The sequence below is a fragment of the Myiozetetes cayanensis genome, unplaced genomic scaffold, assembly GCF_022539395.1.
Source record: "Myiozetetes cayanensis isolate MyiCay16 unplaced genomic scaffold, myiCay2020 scf26, whole genome shotgun sequence".
NCBI classification, from domain to species: domain Eukaryota; kingdom Metazoa; phylum Chordata; class Aves; order Passeriformes; family Tyrannidae; genus Myiozetetes; species Myiozetetes cayanensis.
The window spans coordinates 4,785,927-4,813,672 of NW_026087477.1; the positions used below are offsets into that span (position 1 = coordinate 4,785,927).

At 54.2% G+C, this 27,746-nt stretch overlaps 2 protein-coding genes across 2 annotated transcripts in view; both read left to right on the top strand.

The window, feature by feature from the left end:
• The window catches only part of ELL (elongation factor for RNA polymerase II), a 49,319-nt gene extending 32,687 nt beyond the window's left edge, over positions 1-16,632 (top strand). Inside the window, exons 6-12 of the mRNA XM_050321233.1 lie at positions 2,377-2,501; positions 5,484-5,580; positions 8,364-8,871; positions 11,377-11,443; positions 13,741-13,912; positions 14,789-14,833; positions 15,884-16,632. Of these exons, the coding sequence (XP_050177190.1) occupies positions 2,377-2,501; positions 5,484-5,580; positions 8,364-8,871; positions 11,377-11,443; positions 13,741-13,912; positions 14,789-14,833; positions 15,884-15,988 (1,119 nt within the window). The 3' untranslated portion in view covers positions 15,989-16,632. The remainder of the gene's footprint in view (positions 1-2,376; positions 2,502-5,483; positions 5,581-8,363; positions 8,872-11,376; positions 11,444-13,740; positions 13,913-14,788; positions 14,834-15,883) is intronic.
• A 6,594-nt stretch (positions 16,633-23,226) lies between these two features.
• ISYNA1 (inositol-3-phosphate synthase 1) lies at positions 23,227-27,727 on the top strand. Its single transcript, XM_050321234.1, has 11 exons — positions 23,227-23,398; positions 24,434-24,558; positions 24,657-24,818; positions 25,388-25,517; positions 25,612-25,805; positions 25,911-26,060; positions 26,145-26,360; positions 26,449-26,613; positions 26,691-26,804; positions 26,898-27,115; positions 27,508-27,727. The coding sequence occupies exons 2-11, from the start codon at positions 24,445-24,447 to the stop codon at positions 27,710-27,712; spliced, it is 1,668 nt and encodes a 555-aa protein (XP_050177191.1). The 5' UTR covers positions 23,227-23,398; positions 24,434-24,444; the 3' UTR covers positions 27,713-27,727.
• The last annotated feature ends 19 nt before the right edge of the window (positions 27,728-27,746 follow it).

The window sequence follows — 27,746 nt, forward strand, 5'->3', positions numbered from 1 at the left end:
GGCAGAGGATCTCCAACTTACTTGCTTTGCTGTAACCTGTAAATGTCTGTATTTTTTATTCTCGTGGACATAGAGGAGCAACGCTCTGTGTTGAGACGTGGTTTTCTGTGTGAGGGAAAAAGATGTCCCCTCTTTTTTTTTTTTTTTTTTTGTGTTGCTCTGAGCCTTTCCTGCTTGGAAGTGCCACTGGTTAGGTGTGAGGATCATGCACATTATTGGTATGTCAAGTGTGAAAGCTGTCTCCAAGCTGAATCAGTTCCTAACACTTGGAGTCACGTTGAAGGTGCCATTTTAGGCCTTGCAGTCAATCCCTTTATTGCTTTCTTAAACACAGCATGGCTATTTATTTAAGTGCTGCAGCTGCCCTCTTCTGTATTGGAATATATCCTGGAAAATATTCTGTCTTTTACTCCTTTCCAGAGCTGAAAACACCGAGGCAGGACTTGGTTTGCCCGAGGGCCCAGGGCAGGTCACATTAAAACCGGAGTCCCAGCCGGCACAACTCGCTCCTTTCCCTTAAGATGTTAACCCTGCAAGCCTTCATTTTTTTATTTTTTTTTTCCTAGCAGTGCTGGGGATTCTTTGGAGCACCTTTTGTGAGTGCCCTAAATCAGGTTTCAGACCAGAAACTGTGTTTCTGATGATCCCTTTGGACCGATGCTCCCCCGAAAGCCCCGGCGGGGGAAGCGGCGCGTGCGGATGCAGCCACGGGGCCCCCTGATTGGCCTAAATGCTGATTTGGCTGGAAACGTGTTGCTCGTAAAGTTAATCCCTCTCAGCCCTCCCAGGGCTCCCTCCCATCCACCAGCAGACACAGATAAGCTAAAAATTACAGGCTGTGTTAAAGCTGCACGTCTAAATCCGTCGAGGTGTGGGTTTTATTGTGCTCTCTTGCATCTCTCGCAGGACTCCGTGTTCCTGACGGCCTTTTTGCCTCATTTTGCAAGGTTTCTATTTTTGGGAGGGCTGGGGTGGAGCTTCCAGAGTCCCACACAAGAGCAAAACAAGGAGGTAGCAGCTCTCAAGCTCTGTGGAGAGAAAAAAAAATCCAAGTTGTTCTTCCTGGGGCTCCAGAAACAGGCAGGAACTGGAGAAATTCTGGGAGAGTTCTTGAAAAAGGACCTGGCTTTGCTTTTGTCTCTTGGGTGTGTTTACAGGGACACCTCAGTGTAAAACACAGCTCAAATTCTTCTTGTATTTTGGCTCAGGATTTTGGAAAGCTGACAGAACTGAGAGGAAAAACAAAGTGTTGGTCGTGTAAACTGATAACTGGGCTTTCTATTTTGCTCTTATCAGGAGAGTTTGCTGTGTTACTTGTGCAGCTCTTTTGCTTTGAAATGCCTCGATTTTTAATATTTTTTAATATTTGGTGGCAGTCTCCCTAAAGCAAAAGCAGAGGAATTAGCATCATCTTCAGTTAATTCAAGACTTTCCACTCCTTCTCTTGTTTTTGAGGCGTTTTCCCAAACCATTCCATGACTCTCTGAATCACCTGAGGGAGGTTCACTGGCAGGGAAAGCCTGATTTGGGGCTCTTTGCTTGGTGCCAACGCTGGGGTTTTTCGGATGTGCAACCAGCAGCAGCGAGAAGTTAAATTTTCAGTCAGGCCGTGGAAAGACTGACCCGAGTGGGATAACTCTGAACAAGTTGTTTCCATCCTGATCCGATCCTGCTCGTTCCAGCAGTGTTTCCTGTCCATGCAGGGCTTTGTGGGGGGAAGCTCCACAGGGGTAGGGCTGGATGAGACATCAGGCAGCGTGTGCTGAGCTCCCTGTGGTGCCCGGGCTGCAAATCACACCTTCTGTTCGTGCCCCCAAAGTACCCTTGGGAAGGTTCTCTCTGGGAAATCCGGTGGATCTGCACTCTTCTCGCTGCTCCCCGAGAAAAGCAGCTCTCTGTCACCTCTTTCCCTGGCTGGTTTAGCGAGGAAATGTCTCCTGGCAATTGTTAACTAAATTATTGCCACAAGAGTTCCTCTCTGGGCCATAAACTGCCCCGTTTTGGCCGTGGCACAGGTGTGATAAGAGAACTGCCTGTTCCCATTAGGGTTTATTTCCAGGTATTTCCATAAACTGATGTTGTGCTGGTCCAGGCTACCCAAGCTGAATAATCTTTTTAGATATGACTTATTTCCCACTAAACTGGATGTGCTTTAGGAGCTCGTTATGAATGATTGCAGTGACAGGGCAGAAGGAAAGGCGCAGCTTGATTAAATAATCTTAGTGATTAGGAAATGAAACATCAAAGCCCTTGTTCTCTGACACTACTAACTGCTCAGTCTGCTCAGATTTTGCCTTCGTCTTAGCTCTTGTTTGTTAGAGTAAGTGAGAAAATTGAAACCCTAATGGTGTTTTTTACGGATCACTTCTATTTCAGGTGGCAAATTTGAGTGCCAAGGACAGCACTTTCACACTGAAGGATTGTGTATACAAAGAAGTGCAGAAGGACTGGCCTGGCTACTCAGAAGGAGATCAGCAGTTGCTGAAGAGGATCCTGGTTAGGTAATTATCCCATATTCTCCCTAATTTCACTTGGAGCTTGGAAATCAGGGTAACCGAGGTCTGAAAGTTGAGTGTCTGATTCGTTTTAACATCAGGCAGATGGAGGAGGAGTTGACTAAAGTTGAATATCCAAGTGGATCCACTCTTCAGATGGTCCTGGGTTGCCTTTAAACCACTCTCCTAAAAGCTTGAGGAAAACCTGGACAGGGAGCAGAGCTGGCAGAGTGAAGTGTGTGCAGCTCAGCTCTGCTCTGGAAGTCTCCTTCCCTTTTCCCACATCTCCTTGCACGTGTCTTCCTGTGTTGAAAGGCAAAGGAGAGGTTGTTACCAGGCAGCCACATCCCTGAGGCTCAGCTCTGACTGAAGTTAAGGGATGCATGGAAAAGCAGAGGCAGTTCCCTAGGGATAAACCCCCTAAAACACGTGCTGGGTGTCCTGCTGCTGATCCTCTGTGTCCAAGGGATCCCTGTTCCCTCCTGAAAACAGCCCTTAACACAGCCTCGTGATCCTTAGTTGCTGAAGGTGTTTTTCCTCTACAGATATTTTTTTCCTTAAGTTGAAGCCTCCAAGCTTGAGGAGGCAGCAGGGAGAGAGAGCCCAGATCTCCCAGGTTTCTCCAGGAGAATTCTTCCCTGAGTGTTTGTATTTCCCTCTCTGGGTTTTCAGTGCCTTTGTAGTGCAGACAGAGCTTTTACTTGTGCCTTATTTTATTGCACTTTTGGTTGAGATGAAGCAATAAAAAAAAACCCTGCTCTGTCTGAGCAGTTCCCATGATTTAAAAGCACAATTGACTTGGAGATGAGACTAAACCAACAGAAAGTTGCACTCCAAGTGCTTCTGGTGTGCTGAAGAAAAATCAAAACTCCTTTAAACGGCCTTGATGTTAAATTATAATTAAAAGGAGAGCCATAACTGCCATGCAATCTTTATGGCTTTCAAACAACCCAGTGAATTTCTCCCTGTAGAAAGCCATGTTTACTGCTTTTTTTTTTTTTTTTTTTTTTCTGGAATTGTGGTGTTCAGTTAGGAGGAGGTCTAAAAATAGACCTTGGAAAGGATGTATTCAACTGTACAAACAAAGCCCCGCTCAGCCAGTGCAGGTAATGAGGCTCCAAAATGGAAAAAAAACACGGAGGGGTTTGAAGACAGGAGAAAAACAGCCACAAAAAGGGCACAGGCGGCAGCAGACGTTGGATTTACGTCGCCCTCGTTGCCTGGAGCCAACCAATTGTTCCGTGTCCTCCTGGTTTTCAGGGCCAGTGGCCACTGGATGGTTCAGCAGCTGCAGTGATTGGCACATCTGCAAATGGTGGAGCTGTAACTAACCCTGCTTGTTGGGGATTTTCCTCCTGTTTGTGTTTTCCATCCTTCTGTTGATGGAAAACGGGACCCTGAGCCACTTGAGGTAGGGAAGGTGTCGCTGCCCATGGCGCTGGATGGGTTGTGGAAGGTCCATTCCAGGATTCCATGAAACCTTCAGCTGTTAGAGCTGCTTAAGTCCTCAGTGAACAATGAGAAGGTCGCTCAGGCTGATGACCCAGCCCCCAAAAAAGCCACTTTCCCCCAGGGTGTTTCTGCAACATCACCGTCCCCTTCCTGAGTACTTTCCTTGAGCTGCTGAGATTGTCCTAAAGAAAATTGAACAAAGCCAGGGCTGGCTGTGACTAAATGATGTGTAAATGTTGCTGCAATACAACCCAAGGTTCAGGCTCGGGTTAAAAGCAAAATCTTGTCAAGTCATGGGCGTTATCTGTGAAATAATCCTCCTGATGTTTGAAAAATACAGGTTTTAATGCTGACTGTAGTTTTCTCCTGGAAGAATTTAGACCTCGGTTATTTAGGCTCCACAGCTGGTGACAAACTGACTGCAGAGCTACTTTATTAAAAACCTTTAACCCTGATTTTTTTTTTTCCTCCAGTTTGTTGTTGGTTTTGTTTTTTTTGTTTTCCAGCTACAACTTGATGCAACAGTAGTGGGTTTTTTCTGGGTGATTAATACAGGGACAGTCTGGGCAAAGCTGGTGGGCTGGGAAAGTACTCTCAAGATCTGGGGAGGAGCAGAGACCTGGCCTGAAGGGGAATTAAGGCACTTAAGTGATTGTAATTGTTTTTTTTGTTTTTTTTTTTTGCTACAAGAGGTTTCTCTTATTTGTTGAACACCACAAATACAGCCCAGAATAGCTTTGTTTTTGCATGATGCAACTTAAAAGTGTTATTGTGAAGCCCTAAATGTAAATCCTAGTGGACCAATAATACCTCAGCAGTTCCTGTTATAATCCTGTTTTTCCTGGACCCAGAGGGGCTCGCTGCTGAAAGGACTGCTGTTCCCATAAAATGTTGCTTTAATGATGCTGATGAGTGGGAGAATTTATTCCTTAACATCTGACCTTGAGTTTCAGCCCCTTCTCAGTGAGCTTTGCTTTCTGAGTTGCCTCCTGAAGTCACTTTTAACTGGGTAAAGCAAAAACTCAGCAGAAATTTGTTTAATTAATCTCTTACTGAGTTGTATTTCAATCAGAAGAATAATGTATTATACCCTTTACACTTCAAAATTCAGTGCCAGTTCTACTAATCTCCACGTGGATCACGTTCCAGAGGCTGCCATTAATTTGTTGCAATTCTTTACATCACGAGTTCAAGAGGAAAGAGGTAAAAACGCTGGAAAATCCGTTCCATCCTCAGTAGGGAATCCTCTCCTGCGTCCGAGAGCTCAGCCTTGCAGTGCTGCTCCCTCCATTCCCAGAGAACCACAAAACACAATAGGAAAATGAGCAGGAAAGAGAGAAGGAATTACCACTTGTCACTGATGTTTCCCTGTAGCAGTTTCTCCTCCCTGGATTTTGTCCGGGCTCAAAGCTGCGAGCGCAGCACCTCATCCTGAGCCCCAAAAAGGCTCCTTGCTCCACAGGGAGACCTGAAATGCCACCTCTTGCCTTGCCAGGGTGCAGGATTTGACCACCCCCCACCCTCTTTGTTTTCCAGGAAGCTCTGCCAGCCCCAGAACAGCAGCGGTTTTCAAGGAGAAGCACCTTCCCTGAGCCCTCCCAAGGACACGGTGAACTCCAGCTCTCCCCCTCAGGTGGGTGATCCCAAGCCCTGGGATCCAGCTGCTCCTGATGGATTTGGCTGCTGGAGGTGTGTCCAGGCGGAGCTGTTGCCTGTCTGCACCCTGTAATCACCTGCTGGTGGGTCGAGAGGTCGCTGGGGTTTTATCCCTGTTTTATTAAGTTGGAGCCTGATTCCGGCTTCCCTCAGCATCTGTTTCTCCTCTGATGAGGGCCTGTGGGGAGAATCCCTTACAGGTTCGGTTTTAAGGGCTGAATTCTTTTGCCAGTGCCCACATCCCTCTCAGAGTTCCTGGGAGAAGGAGCTCGTGTTTTCCTCATCACTAATAATTGAGTGGAACGAAGGCGTAATGAGCAGCTCCCCAGAGCGCTGGAGTTATTAAAATCCTTGACCTTCTGCGGCCCAATTGCCGTGACAGATCCAGGGGCAGGTCGGGCTGCTCTTGGAGGGGAGATGCCAGTGCGTGGAGAGCTGTGGAAAAAACATTTTTTTCCTGTTTTTTCCATGAGAAGAAACCATCCCCTCCCTCAAAGGAGCTTGGTGAGGGGGTGTGTGTGTGTCAGGCAGAGTCTGTCCCCACTTTTCCCAGTATCCTCTCAGCACAGGCGTTTCTCACATTGTGAAACTGCCTCCTTCCCTTCTCCACCGTGGGTCAGCCCAGACAAGTTGAGTATTTATTCTTCTCCTGCCAGTGGAATGTGTAATTCCTACTTGTCTGGACAGACGCACTGAGGATTAGTGGCAAAGAATATTAGCAGGTAAAGAAATTATGTGCTTTCTGGCAGTAAGAGGGAGGCAATTCTCTGTTGAGAACAAGGACTGTGTAACTTGTTTGCCAGGTAGCTAATTCCAAATCCTCTCCTGCTCTGCTGTGGGCATGTTCCTGGGGAATAAAGATCACCTTCAAGTTAGCTTGGAAACACGCAGTGCTGTTAACAGGCCGGGCTTGTGTGATTTTTAACTGATCCTGGGGAAAAAAAAAATAAGGTTGAGAAATCATCTTGCTTCTGGCTGGCCCTATTTTGAAAGGCTCAGAGGTCTGCAGGGGGTGGTTTTGGGTCTTTGGAGTTTGAAACTTCGGAGGATTGGCTGATTGGTTTGGATTTAGACAAGTTTCTGTTCAGAAAGGGATGGCTGCTAATGGGTGCAGTGCCAGCAGGGGACTGGGATTTGGTAGTGTGGAATGCAGAACGTTTTGGGAAAAGTTCAGCTGTGGAATGAGGGTGTTTAAAAGAAACAAAAGGCTTGGTCTGGTAATTGTGAGGCAGCCTGGCTGATGCACGTACACCTCACAACCAGGGAGGTGAAGCTGGTGTCTGTTGGGTAAAATAGGGCAGTTTGGTGGGGTTTTTGGTGACCTGTTCTGAGAGCTGCAGTCGGAGATGGCCCCTCCTCTGGGAGATGGACACTGCGTGTTCTGGGAAGTGATGTTGCAAAGCCAGTTGGGCGTGCTGGCCTTGCCCCTGGAGCTCAGTGGCACAACCGGCAGCAGCTCCTCTTCCTAATCACCCTGACAGGTGGGAAGGATCCCTGGCACGGAGCAGAGTCCTGGAGACCCCTGAGTTAGCAAAGAGGAGTAACAACCAGGGGGGAGAAGGAGCGAATCCAGGGGCTCCTCGAGCCATCACCTCTGTGATGGAGCAACATTTCCATCTGCAAACAACGTCACGGCCCTGCCTGAGACAGAAGGAAAACAGTGAATTATCCAAAAGAAATACCCAGAACTGTCGCTTGTTTTCCTCTGGGCACTAAACAATCCTTGCTCAGAGTTCCTGCAGCCCTGGAGCTGCCAGGTGGGCACACACCGAGGGCCGGCCGAGGTGATTTTGGCTGGCACACGCTGGGCTGAGCCCGACAACTGTGGTTCTGGCTCTGGGTTCTGCTGCCTGATGGATGGGTTCTTCCATGGAGCAGCTTTTCCAGGCTGGAGAGCTGCCTCCAGGGAGGTGTGGGCACATGGAGCTGCTCCAAACAAACCCTGCCTGTGACAGCCCCGCTGACGGGCACAGCTGGGAACAACTTCCCTCTCTACCCTTGTTCAGAAAAGGGTCACTCGGGTCACAGGGGCCCCTGTGACGTGGCTTTTGAAGTGCTGCAAATGTCCCCTTTTTGCCTGAAGTTCTGAGAACTGAGCAGTTGGCACTTCCTCAGCTCTTCCGGGCAATGCCTGGCTCTTGAGAAGAGGAAGGAGTGGGTTGCAGGGGTGAAGTTGGTGACCACAGAGCTGGGGGGGGCGGGGAAGAAAATGCAGAACTGGTGAATCCCCCTCCCTGCTCCACAGCTCTTGAGCACATTTTTCCTTTGCAGGGGATTTGGGGTGCTCTGAGTGTTGTGCCTGTGACCAGGACAGATGGTTTTATCGTGGAATCCCAGACTGGTTTGGGTTGGGAGGGACCTTAAAGCCCATCCATTGCCACCACTAGCCCAGGTTGCTCCAACCTGGCCTTGGACGCTTCCAGGGATGTTTCCACCCTCTGCTAATTGGCTGGGACAGGGGGAGGCTGCAGTTTGAGTTCCAAAGGGCTGGATTTGAAACAGGCTGCAGTGAGAGCGGCCTGGGTGGCGTGGCCTGTGTGTGGATAGCGTGGGAGATCAGGGATTCCTAACGGGATGGTGGGATCCTCTTCAGCTCTCCCACCAAGCTGTAAGGCTCTGCAAGGCTGTCAGGAAGCAGCTGGGGGATGGATCAGCTGCTTTTCCCCGGGAACACTCCCTTCTTCCCTGTCTCGCACCACCACCTAGTGGCAACCCTCGAGCCCTCTTCCTCATTTGCTTTTTTCCCTTTTCCCTCCTCAGAAACGATCCCAGCCTCTGGAGTTCATCGACCCCCTGGCCAACAAAAAGCCCAGGATCTCGCACCTGGCTCACAGGACCCAGCCCACCTTCAACGGGAAGCTGAGCAGCTCCTCATCCAACGGGAAGGACGCCCCCGCACCCCCCGCCCCGCCACCACCGGCGCTCCCGGAGTCGGGAAGCTCCAGCTCCAACCTCCCGGCCCTGGAGCTGCCCAGGCCTCACGACCCCCTCTCGGACGTGAGCAACGACCCCGCTCACAACGGCAGAGACTGTGAGAGCAGTGAGGCCACGGACAGGCTGAGCCACCCCCCGCCCACAGACTGTCCCCAGACCAGCAAACACAACTGCGGCTCCTACGTCAAATCCAAGAAAAAATCCAAAAAGCACAAAGACAAGGAGAAGGAGAGGAAGGAGAAGAAGGGCGAGGAGAAGTGCAAAGAGGAGAAGCAGAACTGTGAAGTAATAAAAAACGCTGACTTAGGTAGTGTTCCCCAGGAGCAGGTCACAGGTAAGGATGGGCTGAGAGGTAATTTCCGTGTTGGCTGGGTGTGATCCCGCTCCGGATCCTTTGAGGACGGAGGGAGCACGTCCTGCCCGCTCCCAGGGACCGCGGGGAACGGAATGCCAGCGCTGTCCTGCCTCCCAAATCACCAAATGGGCTTCCTCTCCAAAGAGGATATCAGGTTTTTCCTGTTTAACCTTTCGTGCTGTTTGGAGCTGCCTCAGAGCGTGTCATGTTTCTCCTGGTTAAATTAAAAGCCGGGATAATCTGTGGGGATGAAAGGCAGGGAAGAGCAGCTCCTCACGGTGCTTGTTTGTGGTGGCTGTTGTTTGGGTTTGTTTTTTTTTTTTTAATGAAAAGTTAGTCACAAAAGCTTTTAGTCTTGGATACAAATGGAGGTGATAGATAAATCTGGTGATAAGTGCCTGTTCAAGCAGTATCCAACCAGCTCGTCCAGCCTGGAAGAGCTTCCTTGTGTCCCACTTGGACTCTGAATTTATTTATTCAAGGACAGGCACAACAGTGAGTCTCGTACAAAAACCATTTTCCATAAACCACTGTTTCAGAGTCAGTTCTATGAGCTCTTAGAAGCCAGAGCAGAGAATAACTCTGGGCTAATCCCATCCACTCCCTTTCCTGCTGCTTCCATGCTTTCTGCTGTTTGTTCCAGCTCCCCAGAGCACTGGGACTTCCCCTGCAGCCTCTGGGAGTATCTTTGAAATGTCTTTTTGAATCCATCTCATTTTCCTTTGCCCTGCTGCTACTTTCCACGTCCTTCTCCGTGCCTGGTTCATGAAAATCATCCAAAAAAGGACAGCATCTTGAAATGGAGACCAATTTGTTGGATTCCTGGAAAGGAGCCATTCCCAGGGCCCTGAGGCTGAGCTGGTATCAACTCTCACCTTCCCCACAGTATTTGTAGCACCTACAAAAGCATTTTGGTGGCTCAGCAGTGATTCTGAGGACAGTCCATGGGTTGTGTGGCACTGCAGGATCAGCTTTTTAGATAATTCTTCTACTTTAACCTTCTCCGGTGTCAATCCCATTTTTTTCTGGGAGTGTTGGTTTTCTTCCCTGTTGTTTTCTCTTTTAATTTTTTTTGCCCAAATACCCCAAATCTTGAAGTTGCTGAGCCTTCCCCACCTTCTCTGCCTGGCTTCACAGCTTAGTGATTGGATTTCTGTTAATTAGTTGGGTTTTGTTCCTGCTGCTGTTTAAGAGGCAGCGAATCCCGAGCTGGACTGGGAGCAGTCACAAACAGGATGTGGTCAGTCCTGCTTGGATCCTGGACATCCAGAACTGGGAGCTTTTCCTCCTGTGCCTTTGTGCCCTGTCCTGCTCCTTCCCCACTTCCCCACTGAGGGCTGAAGGGAAATTGTTTGATGGAATGACAGAAGGTTTGGGTTGGGAGGGGCCTCGAAGCTCATCTCCCGCTAGGAGTGGAAGTTTCTCCCGGGAAGTTTCTTCCAGAGGGACCTCTGGGGTCCTCTCAGCGTCAGTAGGTGGCACTCACAGGCAGAACAAACCTCCCTGTCTCCCTTTTCTCCTCCTCGATCCTTGAGCCTTCCTTAGACCACATCCTGTGTCCTCCACGCCCTGGGCAGGAAAGGAGGGAAAACCGGGATTGTCTGCAGCGGGAATTTGAGACGGGGGTGGTTTTATAAACCCTGGGTTGGTGCCATTCTCTCATTCTGCCCAGGAAAGCCTTTCTGCAGAAATTCGGGGGGTTAAAAAACCACATTTTTTAAAAAGATCTGATGGGGTTGTTGCTGACTCAGCTTTTGTGCAGCTGCCTCTGCTGAGGACTTGGGAGCATAACCCACAGTTTGTGAGAAATACCCCTTTCCAAACCTGCATCCACTGGCTTTCCTCCTCCAGATTCCCCTGCAGTGCCTGTTCTCCACTGAGGATGGGGCTGGTTTAGGTTCCCTCCCAGTCCTGTTCCCCCTGAGGTCTTTGCTCCCATCACTGGAGCTCCTGAGCGTTCTTAGCTGAGCCTTTCTTGACGCTGAATCCACCTCCTGGAGCTGGGAGCGCTTGGATTTGTGTGAGGACAGAGCTGCCTTCCCTGCAAACCTGGGAATACCAGGAGTCTGCAGCTGGAATATTCATCTGGGAATGTGTCTGAAGTGTGGAAGCAGGGAAAAAAAAAGAACATTCACCTTGCTCAGCTCTGTCCTCTGGACCAGAACGTGTTTTCCCCATTCCCAGCGGTGCTATCAGTGTTGTCCCACTCCAGGCAGTGTTTATACACCAATTAAATCCAGATTATTTTTTTTTCTGCACTGGCTGATGTTGTGGTGCTGTTCTGCTGACAGATAAATAGTAGAGAAGCCTTGAACTTTCAGCCACCTTGTTGTGGCTCTTCTATCTCCTGCCAGTTCCAAGCAAAACAGAAATCCTTTAGAATTCCATAAACCCTGTATTGCAGACAAGTTCGTGAGTTTGAAGCTGAATTGCAAAGAGCTTTGAAGTTTAAGAACATCTGTAAACAAGCCTTTATTTTTTCAGGTTTAAATGGAACATGCAATAATTCTAGTGTACCAACATCAACTTCAGAAATGCCAGATTATTTATTGTAAGTATTTTTTATCAGTTGCTTCATCACTCTGGGATTGTGTTTCAAGCTAAAAATCACAATGCACTGGGGATTTCTGCTGGACTTTTATGTTACTTGATAGAACTTTGTAAGGTGGGTTTAAAAAAAAAAAAAAAGTAAATCCAGCTTTGCAGAATTTCTGAGACTTAACTTGGTATCAGATCAGTTCTTTGCCTCCCTGTGGAGTGTTCAGGTTTATCTCCTGTAAACTGGTGGTTGAAGTAGTTCAAGAAACATTTTATGCCTTGGAGGGGCTTGAAAGGATTGAACATCTCCATGTTACAGTTGGGAACTTGGAGAGGAAATAATCTGCTTTAATGTTATGGAAGACAAGGCAAGGAAGGATTTGGGGAGGTTTGCTAATTCTTCCCCTCTCCAGAGCCAAGATCATCTGCATAAACCAGTGAAATATTCTTTGAGGGGAGGTTATAACCCCCGGGTTGGGATGTGAGTTGTTTCACCTCTTGACTCTTTAATCAGATCCCCTCGAGGTTAATGAAACAATCCACTCCAAAAAAAAAATAAAAAAAATCCCCGTGCACAAAGCCCAGGATCTGCATAAACCCCAAACCTGTTCCAGGCAAAGCTTTGGGATGGGGGAGGAAATGTAGCTGGGGGGGACATTCCCTGTGCCAGGGGTTGGATTCCATCACCGCTGGAGGGAAGGGATGGAGCAGCAAGAGGAGGGAGTCCCTGGAGCTGCCTGGAGGAGTTAAAGGCTTCTTGTGTGGTTGCTGGTTTTCTGGGCTCTGTGAACCCCGAACAGCCCCCTCAGGGCGACACTTTTAGGGCCATTCAGAGGAATTTGGGTGGCTTGGGGGGGGTTCTTTCCCAGATGTGCTGGTCCCTCCTACAGAGGGGTATTACAGCTCCTTGGTGCCTCTCCAAAGCATCAATGGGAGGTTTCTGTGCTCTGTGGTCTCACCTTCTGGTGGGATCCAATTGTTTTGATGGCCAGATTCCAAAATTACGGGAGCTGTCTCACATTTTAAGAGCTGTTTTAATCGTGAATGTTTTATGCTGTCCTGTCCTGTGTTGATGCTTCTTTATCCCAGCTTGCAGCAAGGAGTCAGTACTTGAAGGCTAAAGCACTTAAAAAGTGCTTGAAAAGTTAAAAGAGTGAAAATTTCCCCCCTAATCTGAGGCCTAAATTACCTTCTAAGTGTTCAAGCAGGGAGCTGGGGGAAGGCAAACTCATCCCAAAAGATGAGCTTTACCTTCGGAGAGGGCTGTAAATGTCAGGTTTAATGGCTTTTTTTGTTGAGCTGAATCACCTCCAAAGGGCCCCAGGGGCACATCTGCTCAGCCCGAGCTCGTGTGTGTGTGCCGTGCCCTGCAGAAGGTGCTGGAAATGAAGTCCAGCTCCTCACCGTGCCTTCTGCTCGTGCTCTTGCCACATAATCGCCCTGAGAGCGTTTTGCAACGATGGCTCAATGCTTTTTGTGTTCCCTTAAAGGCTCAGCACTGGGAAGCAGCGTATTCCTGCTGTTCCAGTGCCTGGCACAGATGCAGAACTCCATGTTCTGCGGGACAGCAGGAGTTAGAAAAGCTGTAGCAGCGCTATCTGAGCGTCTTCCTCCACCCACAGCTGCTCCCAGGCTTTTTGTGTACCTGCATATCCCACGCTATCTGGCAGAGAGATAGGAGGGTTTGGGAGCAAACAGTGTTTTGTTCTGCAGGGAGGTCAAGGCAGCAATCCCCACGGTTACCTCCTGAATTTGCTGCTGTGGTGCAAAACCAGGAGGAGAGGAAACAGCCTCGAGTTGCACTGGAGGGGATTTAGATTGGATAGGAGGGAAAATTCCTTCACTGGAACAGGGAATCACCATCCCTGAGGGAACTGAGACACGTGGCTGTGGCACTTGGGAAGGTGGTTTAGTGGTGGGCCTGGCAGTGCTGGGGGAGTGTTGGATTTGATCTTGGAGGGCTTTTCCAACCTTAATCCCAGAAATCCCAGACCGGTTTGGGGTGGGAAGGGACTTTAAAGCTCATCCCATTCCATCATGGGCAGGGACACCTTCGCTTTGGTTGCTCCAAGCACCATCCAGCCTGACCTGGAGCACATCCAGGGCCGGGGCAGCCACATCTTCTCTGGGAAAACCATTCCAGAGCCTCCCCACCCTCACAGTCCAGCAACTCCTTCCCGATATCCCACCCAAACCATTCCCCGATTCTAAACCATCCACAACCCGCTTTTCAATCAGCCAGAGGGAATCCTCCCTGATAACCCCAATTCCCCCAAACCCTTTTTTTTTTTTTTTTTTCTCCCCCTGCAGAAAATACGCAGCCATTTCCTCCTCGGAGCAGCGTCAGAGCTACAAGAACGACTTCAACGCGGAGTACAACGAGTACAGGGACTTGCACGCCCGGATAGAGCGGATAACCCGGCGCTTCACGCAGCTGGACGCCAAGCTCAAGCAGCTTTTGCAGGGCTCTGAAGAGTACAAGGTACAAACAGGCAGAAAGAAGCTTTTTAAAAACCCCCACCCCCTTCCTGCCCCTGTCTTTTTGGGGGCCTGAATTCCACCCGGGACCGGTGGAGAACGTGCACGCAGCTGACAGCTTTTGGGGTCTAAGCCCTTCTCCCGGCTCTGTGCTGCTCCCTTTCCAGGCTGGAGCCACATCATGGGACTTGTTGACAAGGAAAGGCCTCAGTGAGACAATTGGCGTCCTCGGCCAAAAAGCTGCTGGAAGCTATTAGTGCATCCCAGCCAGAAAAACTCAGATTTGCACATATGGGAGCGTAGATCGGGGCTGCAAGGGGAGTTAGCACGGGGTCATCTGTTCCTCTGGAATCTTTGATCTTCGCAGTGCACCGTTATTGGACTTGTCAGGGTGATTTTTAGAGAGTTTCAGGCTTATTCATTAGCTTGAAAAAAGTGAGCCTGGTGGAGTGCAGTAAACGGGTTTTTACAGAGCACCTATTGTGCTGAAGCTTCCCTCAGACGTCCCTCCCTCCCCTCTCCTTGCAAAATTCAGGGATCCCTCGCTGGGTTGGTGTCATATCTTGGGAGGGGGGTGAGGAACAATCAGTTGGAGCTTTGGAAATGTCGGATTTGAGGCGCCTCTCACAGGTAGCTCTCGTAGCTGGGGAGTGGGGCCTGATCCTCCCAGTGCTTTGGGGGTCAGCTCCAGTATATCCATGGAATCAGGGACTGGTTGCAGCCATCAGATCTCCCCGGGGAAGTCGTGGAGGGAGCAGGTTCTGGTTGGAATTCAGAGGAGCTCTGTACGTCGAGCCACCAGTAAATATTTCCTGCTGCAGGAGGTCGCAGAGCTGAAAATAATAAACCTATTTTTCCCTTCTTTCTTTTCTTTTTTTAGACCATCCATGATCAAATTTTACAGGAATATCGGAAAATTAAAAAGGTAAGCGAACGCACTTGGCCACAAAAGGCTTTTGGGTGGTGCCCCTGGTGTGACTGAAAGAGATGGGCCCTTGCCAAGTGCAAACCCGGGCTCTGAGGCATTCCAGCAGATCTTTGTTCAGCTCCAGCCTGGCCAGAAAGCAGCTCAGGAAGGGTTTGGAGGGGGGAGCTGGATCCCGGGGAGCGTTCAGCCGTGGCCGTGGCACAATGGCTGGGTGAAATCAGGGCCTTTATCTCTCCAGGGAAAGAACAGTTTGTGTTTCAGATGCACAGGCTGAGGGATAACAGGATCCTCCAGGATTTGGGGGGGGGCTGGTACACAAGGTCCAGGCTGGATCAGTGTCTGGGGCACAGCCCCCAGAGTTTTGGGTGGGTGGGGCACATGAAAAACATTAAATTTCTCCACACACCAGCAGGGGTTTGGGGTTTTCCTTTTAAATCTGTTCATATGATCCTGAGCCCTGTTGTCCTGAGGGGTTTAGGAGCTTTTTGAGGAGATTCCAGAGCTCCCAGGTGTGGGCAGAGGGCAGGTGGGGCATGTTGGAAGCCCAGCTGCTCCCAGTTAGGCTGAGCCTCACTCAGGTGAGTTCACTCCCTGGGATGAGGCACCTGGAGCTGGAAAATGCTGAAAAGGGATTTTACTCCTTGCTTTGCTCCATCAGGGTGTTCAGTAATACAGGAGTAGGTCCATTTTAAATGGGTGTCTAAAAGAAGCTTCACTCCTTGGTCGTGTCAGTGGCTTCAAACTGAGAGAAAGGAGGTTCAGGTGGGATGTTGGGAAGCAATTCCTCCCTGGGAGGGTGGGGAGGGGCTGGGATGGAATTCCCAGAGAAGCTGTGGCTGCCTCATCTCTGGAAGTGTCCAAGGCCAGGTTGGAGCACCCTGGGACTAGTGGGAGGTGTCCCTGCCCATGGCAGGGGTGGCACTGAGTGATCTTTAAGGTCCCCTCCAAGTCGAACCAATCCACGATTCCACACCTTTCTCTGTGGTGGTTTGGGGGATTTTGTGAGGAATCACCTCCCACCTCTGCACTTCTCCTTTCTCTTTGCAGACTAACCCCAACTACAGCCAAGAGAAGAACCGCTGTGAATACCTCCACAACAAACTGGCTCACATCAAAAAACTCATAGCAGAGTATGACCAGCAGCAGTTTTAGCTGCCACTCCCCCCCAAAATCTTCCCCCCGGACTGGGTAGGGCAAAACAAAGCAAAACAAAACAAAACAAAAAAAAATCCAGTCACCTGGACGTTCCTTTTCCTTTTATACACCCAAATCCCTTTCAGAGGCGAGCATTAATTCCTCGTGGTTGAAGAACTTGGGGATGACTTATGATGCCGAATCATCTTGTCGTGTCCACGTCCAGCACGCTCCTCCCGAGGTTTTGGTTTTTTTTCGTTTTGGTTCTTGTTCTTTTTTTTTTTTTTTTTTTAAAAAAAAAAAAAAGCCTCTCTGAATGTTGGAATGTAACGAATGGATAAAACAAAATTAATCTGCTTATTCGAAGCCAGCGTTTGACACTTAAGGGAAAAACAAAAAAAAAAGAAAAATACAAAAAAAAACCACCAACAAAAAAAAACACCCTCAAACTTGACCGAAGCTCCCGAAGGTTAAACAACCTGTAGTTTTGGTTTTTTTTTTTTTTCATGGATTCAAAGTTTGGCATGAAGTGTAACTCCCCCTTGGCCCGGCTCCACTGGGTGTACAAATTGCCCTGCAGATGGTGAGGAACTGGAATGCTGCTCGTTGGAACGAGAGCTGCGTCTGCTCCCGGCACCGCGTAAATACACCAAGTACCCAGAGCTCTCCTTGTCTGTCCCTGCTTTGTCATCTCTTGGGATGGAGCTGGGGGTGGATGTTGGGGAGGGGTTGTGGCAGCACAGGGGGTCAGGGCATAGGTGGATTTCCCCCCAAAAATCCCCCCAAAGCCCCATTTTCTCTTCACCTGCCGGCGCGTTCCAGATCCCCCCGCAGTGACCCAGCCTGCCCTGCTCCTCCTCCCCCTGCCAGTGCTGGGGCAGACCTGTCTGGCTTTTGACTTTCTAATTTTATTAATTGCTGATGAATGAGACTCTGGTCTATTTTTGTATCCAAAAAAAAAAGGGGGGGGGGAAGGCATCTTTTTCTAGAATTGTGCCTCCCTTTTCCTCTTAGGCCAAGTGTTTCAGAACCTTCCCTTGCAGTGTTACTAAAACTTATCAAATAGTCACTCAGAGGGAGTTATTTTATTCCTGGTCCATGAGAGAAGAGGGGTGGGTGGGGGGATGCCTTGCTTTCTCCCAGGATTTTTTTTGTTGTTTGTGTGTCTTTTCCAAAGGAGCAGCAGCAAACCCTCCTCAGAGCAGTGTGAGAGCACTAAGGTGCTGTTTTCCCACACAGATCCCTTCCACTGCTGTGCTTTATCCAGCCAGCTTCTCCCTGCAGTTCTTGCTTCCTGGGGTTTGTTGTTGGGGTTTTTTTTTTCCCCCCCTTACTTTGGATTGAAGGGAACATTTTAGAGTATGGCCAGGGTGTGAGAAACACTCCAAAAAGCACAAAGGTGTCCTTTAACTCTGCCATTCCTTTCTTTCTCTCCCCTCTCCCCTTTTTAATCCTGCCAGCCTGGGGGATTTGACTTCTTCCCGCTTCCGTTTATCTCAAAGTAAAGGATTCCTTCCCTGTGGAGTCTCCTTCCCTTGGAGGTTGCACTGAAGAGGCTTTTCACCCTTTGAAGGAGCAGAATGGCAGAGTTAAAGGGGGGAAAACACTTCTTGCACGAGGAGCATTTGAGTTTTTTTTCCTGCCCCACCCCCAGAAACCAAAAGGGGTCTCATCTACTGTATTAAAAAAAAAAAGGAGAGAAAATTAACAATAACAATAATAATTCCATGATTGTCACCCAACCAAGGCCACTGCTTTGCTTTGTCACTTTATTCTGAGGTCTCTCCCTGTGCATCCAGCTGGTCAGGAGAAGGGGGATCAGCACCCCAGCAACCCTCCCCAGGGCATTCCCAGCGGGAATTTTGGGGAATGCTCCCATCCCTCCTTTCCAGATCGCACCCAGAGGTTGGGGGGGTGTTGGTGCAGCCCCACCTGCCTCCCGTGCTGCTGCTGGGCAGGGAGAGCTGGAAAACACCTCTGGAATTCCAAAGGCAAGGAGCTTTTCTCTGGGAATCTCTGTCCTCCTGCTCCCTGGAGGGGGTTCCTGGAGCAGGTGTCCAAGCTCCAGGCTCTGATCCCAGCCGGGAATTCTCGCTCCCAGGTGGAGCTGTGGGGATCTGGGAGAGGGAGGGGGGGATTTAGGAAAGGCCCAGGATGCCACAATCCCCTGAGCTGCCGGGAGACTGTCCCTGCAAATCCCAGCCGGGGATTCCATGGGTTTTGGGAATTTTCCATGAATTTCCCCAGTGCTGGGGCTTCGTTCTGACTGTAGAGGAGCGTGGAACTCGGGATGGCCGAAGAGGCAGCACCTACAAACCCAGGATGAGTAAAATTCTTCCGTGGAAAACACTTTTCCTCATCCTTAATTTTGAAAAGTTTTTTATTTGTTTGTTTTTTGGTTTTGTTTTTGTTTTTTTCCTTTTGTTGCTTGGGGTGGGGGGGGATAGAGACGGATCTCAATCTTTATACGTCTGCTATAAGATATTTTTGCAAACAGAGTTGTATACAAAGATGTATTGTGTACATTTACATGTATATTCTGGAACTTCTAAAAAATTTGAATATTAAAAAAAAAAATACAAACTGAAAATATTTAATGAATATCCAAACTGTGAGACCCAATTAGCATCCACCAACTTCCTGCTTTACTTTTCTTTTGGACTGTTAAAAGAATTGTAGTCGAATCTGCCTTTTTATTATTTTTATTTTATTTTTATTTTTTTTTGTTCCTTTTTAGAGACGACGAAGCTTAGGCAAAATTTTGTGCTTTTTGGGTTAATAGAAACCAGTTCTAGGTGATTAAGTATGATCTTAACTTATTGATACTGTGTTTTACTTTGTAATATTGTACTGTGGATAAAAACTATATTGAGCCATGGAGTTGGAGTTTACAAAAAGAGCTTTTCACTTTGCCAAAATGTTACAATTTCAAGGCAGCAGAGTCTTCAGCTTTCCTAATCTTTTTTTCTTAAGAGCTAGTGTTCTTTCTTTTTTTTTTTTTTCTTTTTTTTTTTTTTTTTTTTTTTTTTTTTGTACACTAAAAAAGCTGAATGCTGATTTTGCAACATATAATAAATTCACTGTATTGGAAAACAAGCAGACAATAAGGTTGTGGATTTCTTTTCAGTGCTTCTCCCTGCAAGGAAACTCAAAAAAGGGAAAGGTGATAAATGGCTGGCGTGGAGTTTGGGAGCAGGAAACGGGAAGGAACCGGGTCACTTGAGTGAGCTGAAGTGTCAGAGCGGGGAGTAGGTAAGAAAGAGGAGAGGGAAGAGGTGCTTGGAGTGGGCCAAGTCCTTGGAACGCTGCCCTGCCCTGGTGGGATCAGCCTCCAGGCCTGGCAGGAGCTGAGGGTCTTCCCACTCCAGCACCACTGGGGGGGTTTTTTTTTGGAGGAAAAGCTGCTTTTTGGGGCTGTGTCAGCGTGGGGGGTGAGAGGGGAGCACAGAGCCCGGACAGTCCACGACCCTGGAGCAGCAGGAGGCTCAGGGATGCTCCCAATCCATGGAGGGGGCTCTCCCTTCCCCTCCCGGGGAGCCCAGCTGGGTCTGACGCGGGGAGTGAGTCACATCCCTGGGGAGCCGGAGCGGGAATGGCAGTGCTGGAGCAGGGATGGGGGGAGATGAGCCTGGCACAGACACTGCCTGTGCACGCTGCCGGAGCTCCCACCTCCGCCCACCCGTGTGAATCATCCAGCAAAGCCTCGGGATACAAACAGCACCTCCGTTGTGTCCAGGCTGTCCCTTTCCCTGCTGTCTCCATGCCTTGCTCTGGTCCTGCCTTCGGCAGCATCCCCGGAGCAGGCGGAAGAAAATCAAGGACAAAACCACTCAGGAGTGTAAAATCCTTGGAATAGCTGCTGTTTTCCTGCTTTGGGGGCTCCCTCCAACAGCAGGTGACAGGCCCAGGCTCACAGACCACGGTGAGGGCGCTGGATCACCCCCCGTGTCATAACGAGCCCGCATTCGCTTGGATTTAGTGCCCAATTCAGGATTCTACCTCCAAAATAGCAAACTGTGGCCAAGGTGAAAATAATCCAGGGCTCAAATAACATCTCCCACAGCCTTGGCTGATTTTTGTTATCAAGGTGGGGGGAGCAGGGAGGTCTGTGCTCTGTCCTTGACCTTGGAGTGGACACAGCAGCACCAGCACCCCCACAGGGAGACGATGCTCCCAGGGCCGGTGGGACTCGGTCACGGAGCAGGAGCTGAGCTTGATGCTCTTGCAAATCCCAAAATCCTCCAGTTGTAGTTTCAGATGTTGCCTCCCAGCCAAGCTGTGCCCCCCTGAGCCCCCCTTCACCATCTTGGAGCTTCCCCCCGGGGCGCTGAGCGGATCGAAGGCCGGCTCCTGTCCCGCTGGGACGCCCGCACAGGAAGGGTCCCCATCCCCTCCCAGCTTTCCTGGGGAATTCCTCCCAACCGCTGGCAGCTCCCGGGGTCACGCACTGAGCTCATTAACTCGGAGCTGCCCCAGTGGAAATTTACTGGCTGCGTTTGCTGTGCCAGAGCCAGGCGGGCTCCTGCTGCCGCCTCCTTATCGGCACCGGGCCGGGAGCGCGGCGGGAGCACCGGGAGCATCTCCTGTTTCAGGTGTCCCTCCCGTGTGCCCAAGCCAAGCCGGGGGCAGGCTCAGGAGGAGCCTTGGACTGCGATAACTCGCTATTAATCCAGGTCACACCTGGGCAAAGTGTCACTTTACCCCGCATGGGGCACAAGGCGCCCTTAAGTCGGGGTCGTGCACGTGTGGGAAGGCCCCAGCCAGGTTTGAGGGATGCTGGAAACATTGGGACATCACTGTGTGGGTTTTTTTTTTTCCCCAGGGTATTTTCCCTGTGGGTTTTTTTCCCCCCGTGGGTTTTTTCCCCTGTGGATTTTTCCCCCCACCGTGGTTTTTTTCCCTGTGCACCTTTTGCTGGCGGCTCGTTTACAGGAGGAAGCTCATTAGAATAATTTGTCCTTGTCACGGTCCGATGGTGCTGGTCCCTCTCCCAGAGCAGCTGCTGCACCTCCAGCGCTGAGCATGACACCCCAAATCACCCCCCTCCTCCCTCCCTCCCTGCCTCCCTCCCTCCCTTCCAGGCGTGGGCCCGGCCTTGGGCAGCCGGAGGGTGATGGCACAGGGATAGGGAGGAGGATGAGGAGCTGCCAGCAGGGATAATGAAGGGTCAGAGCCTGGGATTGTGTTACACGAGGGGAAAAAACCCAAGCGTGCAGGGAGGAAAACGTGGCAGGGGAATGCTGGGGCTGTTTGTAAGGCGTCAATCGGGGGGGGGCTGACAGCGGGGCAGAGGTGGGGTGGGGGACACACACACACAGACTTCCCAGCTCACAGAACATCCCCGGCTGCTGTGGGGTCAGCCCCTGAACCTGCTTATAATGAACTCACCACGGGGTTAAGGGCACGGCCACGCGGCCTGGGGGGGGATGCGTGGCCTGGAAACCACATGGCCACGGGGTTTGGATGGAGCAGGGGGGGTTTGGATGGAGCAGGGGGGGTTTGGCTGGAGCAGGGGGTCTGGCGGGAGAAGGGGGTGGGCACCATTGCTGGGGGAGCGGGCCGGTCGCTATGGCTCCGCTGTGGCCACGCTGGCCCCCGGCCAGCCCCCGGCAGCTGGGGAGCGAAGGCGCTGGGCGGCCGGCCCGGGCTCCCGGCCCATGGACGCGCTGGGCGAGCGGGAACAAGGGAGCCCCGCTTTCTGCGGTGCCGAGCGTGGGAGGAGTGGGAAGGGAGTGGAGGGGGGTGTGGAGGGGAAGGAACAATGGTGGGAGTTATTGGGAGGGGCGAGAGAAAAAAAAATTAGGGAAAAGAAAAAAAAAAAAAAAAAAGGAAAGCAGTGGAAAAATACCAGTTCTGGGCCCCTGGCAGCGCTGCCCCGGACCCTCCCCGCCCCAGGATTATTGTACAAAGAAATGTTATTTTTGTTTCAATAATTTGCTGAGGCACTGGCATTCCAGCGCGGGGCTCGTTTTGTCCTCCAGCCCCGGCACCAAGGGATCATTGTTCCTCCGCGGCCAAAGGGGGCCGGACGCGGCCCCTCGGGCACCGCCGTGCCCTCCACCACCGCCCGCCCGGCCGCAGGTGCCCTCCGGGCTCGGCCCCGGTGGGTCCCGTCCCGCTGTGCCGTGCCGGAGGGTGGGTGGCGATGGCAGCGAGCCCGGGGGAGCGGGGTGGGTGGCGGAGGAGGGCAGAGCTGTCCTCGCCGTGTCTGCGGGGAGCGAGGGTGGGGAGGGGGGGCCGGGGCGTTGCTCGGGCTCCGGGGGTCCCTTTGAAGCGGGGCGGCCCATTGAAAGGCAGCGGGACCCCGGGGGCCGCCAGCGGGGGGCCGGACACGGCCCCTTTCTCTGTGCCACCCCCCCGGGCACCCCCCACGCTCCCCGGGCACACATTTGGGGGTTTGGGGTGCGGCCGCACACGGGGCCCGGTGCCCTCGGGCATGGCCGGAGGGACCCGCAGGGGCTGCAGGGTGAGGGGTGCCCGTGCTGGGGGCTCCGGAATGCCAGGGGCTCCAGGGGGGGCCCGTGCCAGGGCATGCAGGGTGCCAGGACTTTTGGGGCGCCCAGAGCAGGGGATCTGGGGTGCCGCGACCTTTGGGGTGCCATGACTTTTGGGGTGCCATGACTTTTGGGGTGCCATGACTTTTGAGGTACCCAGACCAGGGTTCTGGGGTGCTATGACCTTTGGGGTGCCCATGCCAGGGCTTCTAGGGTGCCGCGACCTTTGGGGTGCCATGGCTTTTGGGGTGTCCATGCCAGGGGGTGCAGGGGACCTTGACCTTTAAGTTGCCCACACCGGGGCTCCCAGGGTACCATGACCTTTGGGGTGCCCATACCGGGGGCTCTGGGGTGCCATGACTTTTGGGGTGCCGGTGCCGGGGTGCCGGGGGTCTGTGGGGTGCCGGGCTGGCAGCCGCGTGGCAGCAGCGCCGTGGGAAGGCGCCCGCGATTCCCGGGCGCAGGAAGTCGCCGTCCCGGGGCTGTCAATGGCCGGAAGGCGACGGCGGGACCCCCGGCCCCGGCCCGGGACCGGCCCCGGCGACACTTCCCCTTCCCGGGTCAGCGGCCGCTCCCCCCTCCCCAAACCCCCCCGACACCTCCCGACACCCTCCCCCTCCATCGGTGCCGTGCCCGGTACCGGAGCCCCGCACGTGCGGTGGGCTCGGGGGTCCGGGGGTCTCAGGGGTCCGGGCTGCCGGTGCCGGTGGGCACGTGCGGGGGCGGGGCCGGGCGCGGGCAGGGCCGGGGCGGGGCCGGGGCGGGGCCGCGGAGCCGATTAAGCGGCGGGAGCGGGAGCGGCCGCAGCGCGATCGCATCGTCCCCGCGGGGCAGCACCGGACACCGGGCAACGGACACCGGGCAGAGAACACCGGCACGGACACTGACACGGACACCGGCTCCGGCTCCGCCGCCTCCAGCGCGGCCCGGCCCGGTGAGTGCCCGCGGGGGCGGCGGGAGTGGCCCCCCGGAGACGTTCGGGTTTGCGACCCCGCGGGGGCGGCGGCGGGCCCGGATCCGTGTCCTCCCGTGCCCTCGGCAGGGTCCCCGCGTCCCCCGGCACCCCCCACGGGTGCTGGGACATCTCCTGTCCCCAAATCCCCTCTCCCCGTGGAGGCGCGGACAGCCCCTGTCCCCATGTCCCTTGTGCCACCCCGGGGTGCTGGGACAGCCGCTATCCCCGTGTCCCCTCTGCCACCCCCAGGAGCAGGGGCAGCCTGGGACAGCCCTTGGAGTGGGGTCAGCCCTGGTTCCCATGTCCCCTGCCCCATCTGTCAGGGTGTAGGGACAGCCCCTGTTCTCCAGTTCCCTGCGCTCCCTGGAGCTGGGACAAGCCCTGTCCCCATGTCCCTGCACCCTTTGCACCCCACGGTGTAGGGACATCCCTGTCCCCACATCCCCTGCACTCCTTGGAACCCCTAGAAGCAGGGACAGCCCTGGTCCCCATGCCCCCTGTGCCACCCCAGGGTGCAGGGGGTCCTCGTGTCACCTGGGAGCGACCTCTGTCACCCCCAGGGAGTGAGCACAGCCCTGATCCCCATGTCCCCCACACCCCCGGATACCCCAGTGTGCAGGGATACTCTGGGAACATCCCTACTCCCCCATGGCCTCCTGTGGCCCCTGCCACCCCCAGGGAGGGGACAGCAGGGACAGCCCTGAGGGGACCCTGCATCCCTCGGCTGGCTGGGGGCTCCAGGAAGTCCCAGGGCGGGGGTCTCACCCCCCCCTGCTCCCTGCCTGTCCCGGGGGCAGCAGCCGGTGTCGGGACACGGGTGGGGAGGGGCTGCGGTGGCCGTCCCAGTGCCACCACCACGCTGGGAGGGCAGGGAGCCAAGAGTCCCCACTGGCCACACAGCCACGTCCCGGCAGGGCGGAGGGCCCGGGGGGGAGGGGGTGGGGGTGGAATTCGGGGTGGGGGAGCCCAGCGTGCCAGGCCAGCGGTGCTGACACCCATTTCCTCCTATTCCAGCTCCAGGAACAATGGCAGAGCCGTTCCTCGTGGAGAGCCCCAACGTCACCTACAGCAAGGACTTCATCGAGGCCAAGTACACGTACAGCACCGTGCACGTCTGCAAGGAGAACGGCGTCACCAAGGTGGGCGGTGGGAGGGGGCTCGGGGGGTCCTGGGGGCTCTGTGCTCGTGCCCAGCTGTCCCCTGTGTCTGTCTGTCCCCCGTGTGTGTCTGTCCCCAGGTGCGGCCGTGCTCCACCCACTTCACCTTCCGCACGGCGCGGCAGGTCCCGCGCCTGGGGGTGATGCTGGTGGGCTGGGGGGGCAACAACGGCACCACGGTGACAGCGGCCGTGCTGGCCAACAAGCTGGGGCTGTCCTGGATGACCAAGACCGGGTGCAAGGTGGGTGTCCCCGGTGGGACCCCAGAAAGGGGAAGGGGGGTGTCCCCAGTGTGACCCTGGACTCCAGTGAGGTGGGTGTCCCCAGTGAGGTGGGTGTCCCCAGTGTGACCTCAACAAAGGGGGTGTCCCCAGTGTGCCCTCAAAAGGACGGGTGTCCCCAGTGTGACCCCAGAAAGGATAGATGTCCCCAGTGTGACCTCAGCAGGGTGGGTGTCCCCAGTGTGACCTCAGCAGGGTGGGTGTCCCCAGTGTAACCCCAGAAAGGACGGGTGTCCCCAGTGTGACCTCAGCAGGGTGGGTGTCCCCAGTGTGACCCCAGAAAGGGGTGTGTCCCCAGTGGGATCCCAGCAAAGGGGGTGTCCCCTGTGTGACCTCAGTGGGGTGGATGTCCCCAGTGTGACCCCAGTAAGCGGGAGCATGACCCCAGCAAAGTCCTGGGCCCCAGGGGCCGTCCCACAGGGATGGGGACACAGAGCTCAGCTGCACCTTTGTCCTGCACCCCGGTTTGGAGGTGCCGGGACCCCCCTACTCCCCACGCCAGCGACTCATCCCTGCCCTCTCCATCCCAGAAAGCCAACTACTACGGCTCCCTGCTCCAAGCCTCCACCGTGTGCCTGGGCACCGGCCCAAACGGCGACGTCTACGTGCCCTTCCGGGACCTGCTGCCCATGGTGCACCCCAACGACATCATCTTCGACGGTAGGTGGGGCACCGTGGGTGGGGGGACACCCCATAGCGTGTGTGTGTGTGTGTGGGGTCACCCTGAGCGTTTGGGTCACACCGTGTCCCCCAGGCTGGGACATCTCCTCGCTGAACCTGGCGGAGGCCATGAGGCGGGCCGAGGTGCTGGACTGGCCGCTGCAGGAGCAGCTCTGGCCCCACATGGAGAAGATGAAGCCCCGGCCCTCCATCTACATCCCCGAGTTCATCGCCGCCAACCAGGAGGAGCGGGCGGACAACGTCCTCCAGGGCTCCATGGCTCAGCAGGTCCCGGGGCAGGGGGTGGCACGGGGTGAAGGGGGAGGATGGAACACACAGGGCCACGGGGAGGGGTCACCACGGCCCTGACGCGTCCCCTCGGCCGCGCCCCAGGTGGAGCAGATCCGCAGGGACATCCGGGACTTCAAGGAGATCACCGGGCTGGACAAAGTCATCGTGCTCTGGACGGCCAACACGGAGCGTTTCTGTGACGTCGTGCCGGGGCTCAACGACACCGCCGAGAACCTGCTCAGGGCCATCGAGGTCGGCCCACGGGGCGAGGGGGGTCGGCAGGGGGATGCCCCCCATCCTCCCTGGTGGCACTGAGCTGTCCCCTGTCCCCCGCAGAAAGGCCTGGAGGTGTCCCCGTCCACGCTCTTCGCCGTGGCCAGCATCCTGGAGGGCTGTGCCTACATCAACGGCTCCCCCCAGAACACCTTCGTGCCGGGGGCCGTGGAATTGGCCGCCCAGCGCCGCGTCTTCATCGGCGGCGACGACTTCAAGTCGGGTCAGACCAAGCTCAAGTCGGTGCTGGTGGATTTCCTGGTGGGCGCCGGGCTCAAGGTACGTGCAGGGGGCAGGGAACTTTCCTGGGGAGGGGGTTGGTCTGGAAGGTGGCAGGGGGTGACTTGGCCCTCGCCCCCCTGCCCAGACCAAATCCATCGTGAGCTACAACCACCTGGGCAACAACGACGGCAAGAACCTCTCGGCGCCGCAGCAGTTCCGCTCCAAGGAGATCTCCAAGAGCAACGTGGTGGACGACACGGTCCAGGCCAACCCCATCCTCTACGGGCCCCAGGACAAGCCCGACCACTGCGTGAGTTGGGGGGGCGCGGGGGGTGACACGCGGGCAGGGGGTGACACGGTGGAGGTGACGGGGCCGTGGCTCGGCAGGTGGTGATCAAGTACGTGCCCTACGTGGGGGACAGCAAGCGGGCGCTGGACGAGTACACGTCGGAGATCATGATGGGCGGCACCAACACCATCGTCATCCACAACACCTGCGAGGTGCGTGGGGGGCGGCCGGGCTGTCCCCGCGGTGTCCCCTCGGTGCCAGGGGGTGGCTCCTCACACACCCTCCCACCCCGTTGGTGCCCGCAGGACTCGCTGCTGGCCAGCCCCATCATCCTGGACCTGGCCATCCTGACGGAGCTGTGCCAGCGCATCACCTTCTGCACCGAGGCCGACCCCGAATTCCAGGGCTTCCACAGCGTCCTCTCCATCCTCGCCTTCCTCTGCAAGGCCCCGCTGGTGCCTGAGGGCACCCCCGTGGTCAACGCGCTCTTCCGCCAGCGCAGCTGCATCGAGAACATCCTGAGGTACCCGGGGGGTCCCCGTCCTCGTGGGCACCGCATCCCACCCACCCACCCATGGGTCCCAGTGCTAGCGGGTCCCAGTGCCCAGAGTTCCCAACTCCAGTGGGTCCCAGTGCCTAATTAATGCCCACGGGTTCCCAGTGCCTGGGGTGCCCCATTCCAGTGGTTCCCAGTGCCCAGCATTAATGGGCCCGAGCACCAGTGGGTCCCAGTGCCCAGTGCTTGGGATGCCCAACTCCAGTGGGTCCCTCGAATGCCCACCCCATGCCCCCAGTTCCCCACACACCATGTCCCCCCCCCAACTGTGGGTACCCGATGCCATCCCCACCCCTCCCCTGTTCCCCAGTTTCGGGGTGCCCAGCCCTGACCCCTCCTCTCTCTCTGCACCCCCCCAGGGCCTGCCTGGGGCTGCCCCCCCAGAACCACATGCTGCTGGAGCACAAGATGCAGCGACCGGCCCCCAGCCCCAAACGTGCCTGTCCCGGGGGGGCCTCCTGCCCCCTGGCCCCCAAGAAGACCCCGGTGCCCACCCAGCTCAACGGGCACCCCTGTGCTCCGACCGGGCCCCCACACCCCCTGCACGTCGACGGGGCCGACTAACACCGACTGCCCTTTCTATTTCGTATCAGCTTTT